General features: G+C 36.6%; 1 protein-coding gene across 2 annotated transcripts in view; it reads right to left on the reverse strand.

Annotated features, from left to right (window-relative positions):
- Positions 1 to 6,200: 6,200 nt before the first annotated feature.
- ADHFE1 (alcohol dehydrogenase iron containing 1) overlaps positions 6,201 to 12,559 on the reverse strand; it is a 35,704-nt gene continuing 29,345 nt past the window's right edge. For both annotated transcript variants that reach the window (XM_063451347.1, XM_063451348.1), the window contains exons 13-15: positions 10,032 to 10,128; positions 7,279 to 7,436; positions 6,201 to 6,469 (exon numbers count right to left, since the gene is read on the reverse strand). In XM_063451347.1, coding sequence (XP_063307417.1) covers positions 6,386 to 6,469; positions 7,279 to 7,436; positions 10,032 to 10,128 — 339 coding nt within the window. In that variant the 3' untranslated portion in view covers positions 6,201 to 6,385. The remainder of the gene's footprint in view (positions 6,470 to 7,278; positions 7,437 to 10,031; positions 10,129 to 12,559) is intronic.

Genomic DNA, 12,559 nt, shown 5'->3' on the forward strand with positions numbered 1-12,559 from the left:
TAGTTTGCACCAAACCTTTTTACAGTTCTGGCTCTCCAATTATACTTAAACTTAGAATCTAGAGGCAAAAGGATGAAGGGTGACAGAGAGAAAGACAGAGAAAAAAACAAACCACTCAAATGTCCTAATTTAGCAAGGTTTCTTGGATTATGCTGTTTATCTAGCTTAGTGTGTGCACCTTAACATTCTTGTTATATATTGTACAGGAAAAATGTGACATGCAAGGCCCCACAACAGCTACCTTTGGCAACCAAAAAGAGTTTGTGATCAATCTGTGTGTCTGTCTTTCTCTTTATCTATCTCATGCACAGGGCTGGACCAAGAGGAAACTGTTCTGCCTGAGTCCAAGGATGAAATGCTGCCCCCACCAACAAAACTATGTGCACCAAAACACTTCAACATCCATTTTGTTATGTTGTGTGTGTAGTGAATGCAGTGTGTGTAGTGAATGCAGTGTCTGTGTAGTGCATGCAGTGTGTATATTGGGTGCAGTGTGTGTAGTGAATGTATTGTGTGAGTGTGTATAGTGGATGCAGAGTGTGTATTTGTGTAGTGTATGCACTGTGTGTAGTGGATGTGTGTCTTGCATGCAGTGTGTGTAGTGAATGCATTGCGTTGTGTATAGTGAATGCATTGCGTTGTGTATAGTGGAGGCAGAGTGTGTGCTTCTTTTTCTGTTTCACCTCCCCTTTGTTTGTCTCTTACTCCCCCAAACCCTTTGTGTGTGTCTTTCTCCTCCCAGCCCTCTGTATGGATCCATGGACGGGCCAGCCCGGCATTCAGTGTATATACGTTGTTATATTTTACTGTATAAACAGAAGAACCCAACCACTTTCTAACCCGAGAGCCATATCCCTGTACACCCACCTTTGCATGCATCTGCTATAGAGGTTGGTGATTCTTGGGTGAACTCAAATAAAAAGTGTTTCTCTATAGCAATAGTACTGATTAAACTTCTAGTAATTAACAGATGTAACATATATGACTTCGTAATGATTTTCTACGAGAGAGATATTTAGCACACACAATACCCACTGGCACAGACAGTAGGAAGCATGCTGGAGATGGGCCTATAGCAATTAAAATAATAAAAAGAGTGAATGGAAACATTTAACGAAAATTCCTTGCACCATAACCTCATCAAGAAATACACACTATTATGGTGTTCGTTTAGAGTGTTTGTTTATGTTTAATATTGTTTACAGAGTGAGACATAGCATTGTAATAAATGTACATCAGTACAATTTACAGCACACGGGCTCACTGACGTTACCCAGAATTAAAGGGAAAATCTTACAAAATGCATATTTTAATGCAAATGGTTAAGACATTAATAAAAAATATAAATTTAATGCAATTAAAAATAAAACACTGAGAAAAAAACAAAAAAAAACAAGACTAAAAACCAAACAAAATATGTTTTTTTGCCCAACACTAATCTCCAAGTTCACGTCAGGCATTGTCCAATCAAATGCTTTGCACAGAGAAGCAGGGATGACAAATCACTCATGCAAAGCCATATGCGAGATTGACAATGCTTCCTGTAAAGAAGCCAAGAATTGTCTACCAAGCAATCTCCGTATCAAGTTGTGCAAAATTGAGAAAATCCTAAAACTTGCAACGGCCTTACAAGTCCTAAAGACTGTTTACTTTGCTATTGAGAAATATGGATAAAACATACTGATCTTTCCTGTAACTAGTTTTGTGGCTCTCTGACTGACAGCCAAGGGAGGTGGGGCAAGGGAAAAAAAAATTAAGAGGCCAAATATCAGCTAAAATAAAACTAGTTAATTCAATAGACAGCAGGGATAGGATCTATGCACCATAACCACTTCAGTTAGCTGACCCTTTAATATCACATCAACTCATTCTATTTTATTAATGTATTACTTAATTTCTTTCTGGATATATATTCGTTGCTTAATGTTGCCATTTTCATTAGGCATTTCATTCACTGCTTCTGATATTAAAAATGTATGTTAGTTTTACAGATTACAAAAAATAGATTTTACTACCTTATAAAAAAATGATTTAGATGATAAAATGTAAGGTGGAATTTACAGTAAATAGATGCAACACATTTAAAAAAAAAAAAATATATGAAATTGCTTTTACTGGAAAATCTGTTAATTCAGTGGTATTATTTAAAGCATCTAAGGTTCCATTATGATGGTTTTATATGTCACTAAATCCTCACGGCAATATGTGCTCTATACTTTGTGCAGAAGGTACAGATAATTCTGCATGAAACATAATTCTATTGTAAGAATCAGCTCCATGTGTTTAGCAATTTACGTTCTACGCCTGTAGTGTTTAAGTGCTCCTCCCGAGGCATTAATTAATAAGCTGTGGTCATATATCACATTTAAATTATTTCTGCTTTTAGCAGATCTTTTAGCTGAACTTTTAGATCTCTGCTATCAACATGTTCACAAACACAAAAGCTTATTTTGAATCACCATATTCATTAAACAGCGTTTGACAAATGTAGGATAAAATATCTGAATTGGAAAAACTCCCACTTTATTAACAGTTTTTTTTCCAACTCTTGGTAACTTGGCTATAAATTTATACTGGTCAGCTATTAACTCGAGAAAATTAGCAATTTTTGTGAATTAGATCCTAATAGAGAAAAATGTGGATTATATAGTAGAACATGTGGAATAGTAGTACTTAACAATGAGAAAGTGAATATTTTGTTTACTATTTTATATCATCTATTGTCCTGTAGTTTCTCATATTGTTTTATAATTGATCAGAGTTGATCTGCTGTTAGAAAAAGAATCCCCCTTGGTCTTTATTCACGAGTGAGTAGATGACATCCATCTTGAATGACTGAAGCCAAACTGGATATTTATTGTCAGCTAATTTGTTCTACATTTTATAAATATGTTGTTAAGTCATAACAGTTAAGCGTTTTGTTTATGTTATGCTAGATACCTTATGACACTGGAATGTTAAACTTGTTTTCACAAGGAGACATATATGTCGATCCACTTTCTGTTTTTTAATAGAATGCGCTCATTGCTTTCTTTTTGTTATTGTTTAGAAATCGCCGTGGTAACAGTATGATTTTGTGATTTCAGGTGTCTTCCGATGTGAATAAATATTTTTTTAATTTCTAAGGCGTTTTTTTTTTCTATTTCTAATGAATGCAGCAGTTTTTCCCAATTCAATGAATGCATCCTCTTTGTGTGTTTTTTTTTAATTCAGTTTTTTTAAACTAGAATCCATTTTGCGCCACGGAAAATTAGAAGAATAAAAATGAAAATAAATCGAAACCTCTTGTTATACCTGAAAAAATGTCATATCCAATACAAACATTTTAGACGGTATTCTCTAACAAAGTCATTCAAAATGACTGAATTCCGACCGCATTGGCAAATTGCAGATTTACTAAAGTCAAATATGGTCAGAATTCAGTCGGTCTGTCTGATTCTGTATCATTCATTCAGAAGCGTTAGAAAATTCATTAATATCTGCATGGGAACCAATATGAAGCACAGGAATCTGGCATTCAACAACGAATGCATGGTGACCGAACATGAACTGAATGCATCTGGAAGGATGCACATTCACAAATCGATCACTTGCTTTTTGCAGGTGAAATGATCATTTGAAAAACTATAGTTAATAAACCTTTGGCAGAGTGCAGGTTAATTATGTGGTGGCCATTAATTCCTCCTCCTGAGTATTAATATTAAGGCCCCCACCTGTCACCCATGGGAAGGTGCCAGGGGGGCACTAAGACCCTCCCCCCGTCCATGGGTGGAGGCTTCCGGGAGCTATTTTACATGGAGATTTTTCCAGCGACTAGACAGCAATGGCTACTTTTAACATGTAGTTGATATAACTCCTCATATAATTTCTATTTATTGATTTATTTAATTTTGGCAGCTGGCAAGAAGCGCTGTCCAGCGCCACATTGGTCCTCATGCCGTGAAGGCTTTTTAACTATTTGGATTTGAAACCTCCGGGCCTGGATTTAATAAATTCGGTCCAGTTACAGCAGTCTGTTAGCGTTCATTCGGTCTGGCTAAAATCCAAGCCCGTTCAGGGACTGAATTACAAAATCCAGACAATGTTGGATTCCATGATCAATGTCTAGATTTGCAGTGTAAATGGCCTCGTATGCATCTGGATTGCTTTGCCCACTTTGGTATGGGGCTATTTGGACTTCAGTGAATAACCCTATAAATGGATTACTCTCATTTTTCCAAACCCAACTTCAGATTGTTCTAAATTAACATGGAACTAGTAGCCATCTGCTTATGGAAATTTGCTAGAAACATTTAGTGCCTAACTGCAACATAAACTTAATAAATATACACTTAAACCGCAATTTTATAAATTAGAGCGTGTTAAAAATAATAAATAATATGATAAAACATTTTAGAGATTATGTGATATCCCTCATAACATATTTTGGACAGGGTGTGACATACCAGAATACCACATACAGTGTATGACAAGAAATAGATCAAATATTTTGCTTGAGGGTAGTTACAAGAAACAGTAAGTCATTTTGGGGATGTAATTTTCTAAACATACCACCAAAATGTAATTTGGCAAAATATCCACGTACTATAGGAATAGTTACACCAATCATTAGCTACTGGGGTTCTCATAATCAGTCCAGCACATTACAGTTGGTTAATGGTTTGGTTAATATTCTAACAAGTATTAACACTGTCCATTTAAAACAGTGGTCAGGCTCTCATTAAAGGTCTTGTACGCCCCATCTCTGAACAGGTGCTGCCTAACATAACATTCAATTATGACACGAAGGACTTACTTTTCACGGGGAATATTAAATAACTGTTCTCCATGGGCTACATAATTGAAGGTTTGATTTGTGTTGCTCTTTGTACGTCCAAAATCTTTTGGCCTTAACTAATTACAAAAAAAATGAAATAAAAAATGCCAAATGTAGCACATATTTTTCATGAAAGATAAACCAAAATATATTAATTATTATCCCTTCAATATTTGTATAATGTATATTTTTCAGTCGCATTTTTACTAGCAAGATCCCTAAAATAAAGATTCCCAAACATTGCCTACTGTTCTGCTATACTCTGTATTAAATATAGAAATGGACACATACCATTATAAAATCAAACAGAGAGTATTTTTTATACTTTTGCAAAAATTATTGAAAAGTGGACTTCTAGTTTTGGAGCCTGGGTGTGAACTGCACAGTTGAAAGAATTTGTTAGAAAAAGTGGCACCAGCACAAAGATGGGGACAAGATTGTTAAAGAGGAACAATTATCAGAGGAATAAACAAGAACATTCCATTGGTTTCTTAGGTGCATACCCCCCAGTATGTCATGCAGCCATACATGTAGTTCACATGTGTGAACATATGACCACTGAGCTACTACACCTTGCCAGGGAAGTTGAACGGCATTTTTGGTTAGGTTCATAAAAGTCGCTAACAAAAAGATGGGGCAAAGTAGGCGAAAATGTAGGGGAATCACTAGAATACTTTTCAAGTCTCACACTTAAATAAGGCTCTATACTCTTTTTGAAGCAGCTAGATGCAGTGCATGCTCTGTAGTTGCTGGGATAAAGAGCAAACTAACTGCCTGCGCTAGTGTACCCCAGTTCTCGTCTGTCACTCAGTTGTCTGCAGAGAGAGCCATGAAGACTCTGTGCTGAGAAATGATTATCAGAAAAAGATCTATACTATAATATAGAATTGTACAAAATCTGTATATTAGCTACTAAAAACTATTATCACAAAGAATAAACGATCTTTAAATTACAATTGATCAATGAAATTACCATTGTGGCACATGCCTTGTCCAATGAAGCAGCATGTTATTTCTAAAATTAATATGAAAAAAAATAGATGTAGGTTTCAAAATATTTAATGAATAGGTAATATTGACATGTGAGTCAGATCTGTGTTCTATTGGTGCATTCAGAGATCATATAAAATAAAGGAATCACTTTAAATGAATATAATTTCAGCATTATAAGAGGATGCAGTTTGCGGGTGAAAAACAGAGACAAAATGCTACTTTATAGAGTTGAAATGGATAGATGACGTGTGTGGAAAACATACTACAAAACTTTCATAAATAATGAAAAGTTAAAGAACAGACACATTAATTGGACTATTTTGGGTTTTATCTGCTGCCACAAAGTATGTTTGAATTGTGTAAATGTGAAAAACACGACACATGAGGCATATTAGTTCCATAAAAATCCAGTGGTTTGCTTTATGTTCAGGATTCTTACATTCAACCAGTGGCAGCCATGCCCATTAAAACAGACAATCATTTTTTATATTTCTAATTACAATTTATATGGACATCGAATAAAAATACCACCAACAATATCAGCGGATGTTGATTTCTCAAGTTTTTATGGTCCAGTTAATAGAGTTTCATTGACGCCTCAAATAAGCAAGAAAGTTCATCTTCAGAATGAGATCGTGGAGAGAGCTTTGTCACACGTTCCTAAAATAGAAAGAGGATTTCAAAACACACAAAGCATGTTTCTTATACATTGCAAACTGATGTTTTATAATAATATTTTGTACTGTGAGATTTTTTATCTAATTCATAAAATAGAACATTTTGATATTATTTGTATCTGTCACAATCAGAGACAACGATCATTATGGACTATAAATAGGGCCTCTGCAGTCTGCTACACCACGTTCCTGCATCCCCACCAAAATCCAGATTTAGCGTAATATTAGTCATGTGCACGGTGAGACATTTCCATTCTGGTGAATCACTTTATTGATTTTAAATAAACACTCGAAGCAACTAACCTCCCTTGGCTCAGTCAAGATTATTTACTTAAGAGAGAGTTCAAAATGAATTTCAAATTTGAGGTCGGACTAGCTGAACTGAAAGCATGGTTGAATTCACTTTGAATGGTCACTTTAGTAAATTTTTATAGCATCTTTCCATTAGTGCCTGGGCATTAGATCTCTGTGAAACCTTTTTGGAGAATGGTGGTGCCCAAAATGTAGATTCCCAGATGTTTTAAAACTACAGCTTCCATGATTCTTTTTTATTCGAAAGGCATGCAAAGCATCATGGAAGTTGTAGTTCTACAACGTCTGGGGGTCTACCTTTTGGGCACCCCTGCCCTAAAGTTTTATATTTTACAAACTGTTATAGGCCTTAGAATTGAAACGTCTGCTACTGGAGAACATGCAAGATGATGTACGGTACTTCCGTTGGAACACAGATATTGCATTCTATGTTCCATTACGACTTGTTTGTTTCTGAGTGTGACTTGTTTAATATCTTACCTGGGGCAAAGTTCCTTTTACTAAAGCAGGAATATCTGCTGAAGTGTAGCCAACAGCTGACAAACCATCGTCAACATTCAGATCAAAAAGAAATTTCCGCAATGTGTCTGCCAAGACGAGCCCCGCGTCTTTGATTTTAGCAGTCCGGATGTCAGCTCCTGTAGCCAAATATAAAGAATTAACTGTATTCTGCAGAAGTCAGGAGGAAGACTGCTCTGGATTTAATGTAATCTGAGTCTGAATTATTTATGTGTTCATAAGTGACTCTATTTTTCCTGAGTAAGAGGTTGAGTTAAACCTTCCCAGAATTTTTGTATTTTTACCTACAAAAAGTAAACTATCACAAATAAAGAATATACAATTAACATGTGTAATATGTGACTACTACACTGCTCTCTTTTACAGGGATAGGTATATTAACATCTGCTAATATATTTAGCATATTATAACAGCTTCAATTCTTCAATAACAAGACCATCTATGTATTTGGAAAGTCCATCAAATGCAGAAGAATTTTTAAAGCAAAATTTAGTTTCTACTGACATCTAGTGGCCAAGTCACGATTAAGCATTTGGTTCCACTGCATTTAGAGCAGGAATTCGTTAGGCGCTCTCCAACTTAAAGGTAAACCAAAACAAAGCTGCCATAAACTATGGCTATTTATTAAAAGATTTTTTGTTATGTGAGGACACTGGAGAAGTGGTACATAACATGCCACTAGAGAAATTGAAGAATATACTGATGTTAATTACAATTAAACATTAGGAAAAATATACAGGAAGAAAATATTGAGAATAAACAAAAATATTAAGAATAAGTAAAAGAATTGGTTAAACCATATCAGGGCAGTCAGATGTAAAAAATACGCAGAAATAAAAAATAGTGAAAAAATAAAGGTGGGAGGGAAATGAAATTCGCAAAGGAAAGCCAAGTAAAAAGGAAACAAAAAAAAAAGAGAAGATTAAATTCTAATACAAATGCTAGATTATTAATCTGAAATACAATCTGTACATTTGTTTCCAAGCCTGTTTATTGAATGGGAAGTCACTGATTGGCTGTTCTCAGTCAATTCCTGAATCTGAAAATTCAGAAGACGGATGCCGCGAGGGGAGGAGTGAAAATTACCGCTGGAGACAATTATGGTCAAGAACGGTTTAACCCCTTGAGGTAAGAGTGCCTCCACAGGTTCCTTGGCCCCATAATAAATTCATTTAGATGAAGTTTTTTCGGTGCCTGGAGTGTCCCTATAAGTAGACTTTGCAGACTTTACATATGTCAAAAGTTGGTAATAATGTTCTCATGGACTTTTCATCTGACTTGGGAATTTTAATTGTAGAGCCGCATCGCCACTGAATGAATTTTGCTCAATGTGGCAAAGTGGCACTGCTGCTATGTATTGTGATTGTATTGTGTATTGTGAGTGTGCTTGCTAAGGAAGAACCAGCTCACTTGCTGGTTCTTTGGTAAACAAAGCTGCATAGTGTATTGGAGGTGCTCACTGCTCATAGTGTCAAAGGGGAGCAATATGCATCATTTGTATTGGAAATCCCTGAGAACTGCATGGAAGAAATGATGGTGATATGTTTGATGGATATTCCATGACGAAGCAAAACCTATAACTATTAATACCATTTTGTGTATATAAAGCACTCTCTACTTTTGCATGGTTTTTGTATGATCCATACTTTTGCCGCAGACTCTGAGGGATCATTACCCATACTGTTGTTAAATATTAACAGTAAATTGTTGTTACTACTAACAGATTGAAGCCTATTGCTACTAATGTCCACCTGCTACCAATGTCACCTATTAGTGACTTGAACATAATGCACTTAAAGGCGGCTTTCTAAGTTGTTGCCATATAAATCACTGTGTGCCAGTAAAAAACGCGTAATTCACCTGCGACACAACAGAACAAACAAAGGAGATATTACGTCTATTTGCAGATGAAGTTTGACCTAGCACACGTCTCAGACAGATAAGTACTATGCCAGGTTTGCATCCAAGTTGTCACCATAAAAACAATACAATAACCATAACCACTACACACTAATCTCAGGAGTGTCCTGGCGCCCTCCCATTGCAAAGAGTCAAACCACTTTTGAATTATTTGACTTCTTACCTGGGGTACGCCAGCCAGGCGCCACTCTCTGCCTCCACTACAATAACTAGACAGCCAAAGAGAAACTTCCATTAGTCTTCCTGTGCTAAGGCCTGCTCTGCAGAGCTTAGCTGACTGCATGAAAGCATCAATGTAGTTTAGGGTTTAAATATAATAACTTACATGTAGCACATATTGTTTTCCTACAGCTGTTAACTTCACTTTGTCTCTTTGGATCAGCCTTTAAAATTTTGCTTCTAGTTGGGAAATTAAAGGGATACTATAGGCAGCAAAACAATGTTAGCTTAATTAAGCAGTTTTGGTATTTATAATGCCCGTGCAGTCTCAATGATTAATTCTCTGCCATTTAGGAATTGTAATCAGTAGTGGCTAGTAAAACTTTTGAGAATCAAAACTAAGGACAACATGTATCTCTACCAATTATGCCTTTCATTTTTTTGTAAAGACTGAGCTAAAAAGGTAAATTGCTATTAATATTAATGGTGTGTTTTGTGCTATATGGTGTGATATCTTACTTACTTGAAAAGTGATTTAAACTAATGAAATAAGACTATATAAAATATGTACACAAGAGGAAAAACAAGAGCGAAATTATTTTGAGAAAATTAATATAAAAAGTATGCAGTCTTACCAAGTATTTCTGCTGCCTCTAGGTGGCGCTCTGGACACATTGACGCAGTGAATGAAAACACGGCTGGGGACGTCAGAACAACTGAAAGTCCATGAGGCTGAAAAAAGACAGGCGTTCGGTGACAAGTACGTCAGCAAGTTCTGGATAAGTCTGGCTTGCATTGCAATATAACATACTGCCCATGTTAATTACTTGCTGTTTAATAGCAATGCTTTAATCCTAAGCCAAGCACATTGTTGTGATTCCCTAGGGTAAAACCAAACATGTTATATTTTAGGATTCTAGTGCATGTGCTTTATCTGTAAGTTAACCCCTTTACTACCAAGCATTTTAAAATGTCAGAATTTTTATTTGACGCAAGGGGTGCACAAGCTAGAATATAAACATATTGTGACATAGATTGCTTTGCAGACAAACTTAAAAATATAAATGATATACCTTTTTATTAGTATTTTTTTTTTTACACTTTTTTGCCCTTTCTTTAGGTTTTTATCTTGCATTTTTTCAAACAGGGTCTGACATTTTTGTATAAAAAACAAACAAGACCTTTTTTTTTCATATCCACTAGGTGTGACACAATAAATAAATAAAAATCATCAAATGCGTTTTTATAGGTATTTGCAAGGATCATGAAGACATTGCTAGCAGTGCAACTTACGGAAAATTGCAACAGCATGCAAAAATAATGTCTGCATCTATGTATAATGCTCGTATACATTATTTTAGAAATCTGATTTAACTGCATTTAAAGGCATTTAAAACTGCTATAGCAATCATTATCAATCTCTGGAATGCTAACTTAATACTATCAGTAAAATTGTAAAGTGCATTCATTCCATCTCTGACTGTAGGAATAATATTACCCATTGAAACTATCTTTACTGGTTGAAAGCAAGTTTGCAGTCATTATATTAGTGACGAGTAGCTTCTGGCAGAGAAATTAATTCCTCTACATCAAGCATGTCAAACTTGCACCCCATGGGACGCATGCAGGCCCGCGAGTACATGCTGGTGCTTTCCCCACATTGCAGGTGCCTACTCTGCTAACACTTACCCGGCCGGAGAGGAGGGCCAGCGAGGGAGCTCAGTGTTTCTGCTCTTCACCGCTCCCTCGTGTGCGCCATCTGTAGTGAAGCCGGGCGCGGGAATATGATGTAATATTCCGGCACCCGGCATCACTAAACCGTGCGCAGGAGCAGATAGAAGGACCCCCGGGAGATGCCCCACATCTCCTCCAAAAGGTAGGGAGCAATAAAGTAAAGTATGTGTGTGTGTGAGTGTCTGTCAGTGAGTGTGTGTCTGTCAGTAAGTATTTGTGTGAGTGTGTGTCTGTCAGTGAGTGTGAGTGCGTGTCTGTCAGTGAGTGTGTGTGTTTGTCTGTCAGTGAGTGTGTGTGTTTGTCTGTCAGTGAGTGTGTGTCTGTCTGTGTGTATGTGTGTGTGTGTCTGTCAGTGGGTGTGTGTGTCTGTCAGTGAGTGTGTGTGTCTGTCAGTGAGTGTGTGTGTCAGTCTGTGAGTATGTGTGTCTGTCTGTCAGTGAGTATGTGTGTCTGTCTGTCAGTGAGTATGTGTGTGTGTCTCTGTCTGTCAGTGAGTGTGTGTCTGTCTGTCTGTGAGTGTGTGTGTCTGTCAGTGTGTGTCTGTATGTGTGTCTGTCTGTCAGTATGTGTCTGCATGTGTGTCTGTCTGTGAGTATGTGTGTGTCTGTCAGTGAGTCTGTGCGTGTGTCTGTCAGTCAGTGAGTCTGTGTGTGTCTGTCTGTAAGTATGTGTGTGTCTGTCAGTGTGTGTGTATGTCTGTCAGTGTTTGTGTCTGTCAGTGTGTGTGTTTGTCAGTGTGTGTGTGTGTGTGTGTCTGTCTGTGAGAGTGTGTGTTTGTCTGTCGGTAAGAGTGTCTGTTTGTGAGAGTGTTTGTCTGTGAGTATATGTGTGTGTCTGTCTGTGAGTATGTGTGTGTGTCAGCGGGAGGATCAGATTTGGCACAGGGTGGTAGAGGGGGGTGCTGTAGTTTAGTAGAGGGGGATGCTGTTTTTCTTTGATACTGTACTTTTTAAAATAAACCTACGTTACCTACGTTGAAAATGTAAGGTATGTTTTTTTTTGCGGCCCACATAAACTTAAACCTTGTTTGTGTGGCCTCTGCCAGACTTTGAGTCTGACATACTTGCTCTACATCATTCCCAGAGTATAATGAGGGAGAGTGGCTTTATGGACTACATTTCATACTTCAAAATACATGAAAATGTTTACACTCAAATTTGGTAGTAATTTGCACACATCACTAATACTAATCATTCCTGCATTAATCATCCCACTATGTGTTTGTTTTTTGTTTTTTTATAATTTGAAAATATAGGATGCATTGCATACCTAGCACATGGGATTCATAACATATTCTGCAATAAAAAGATTGTAGTTCAAACCTTATGGTTTCACTTAAAAAGATAACTAAATAAAGTATAAGATAAACCTACAGCTTCTAGAGAAAACTTTCTTTAAAGTGCCACTCCAAGCACCACAACTAATACCC

Source organism: Pelobates fuscus, chromosome 4, assembly GCF_036172605.1.
Source record: "Pelobates fuscus isolate aPelFus1 chromosome 4, aPelFus1.pri, whole genome shotgun sequence".
NCBI lineage: Eukaryota > Metazoa > Chordata > Amphibia > Anura > Pelobatidae > Pelobates > Pelobates fuscus.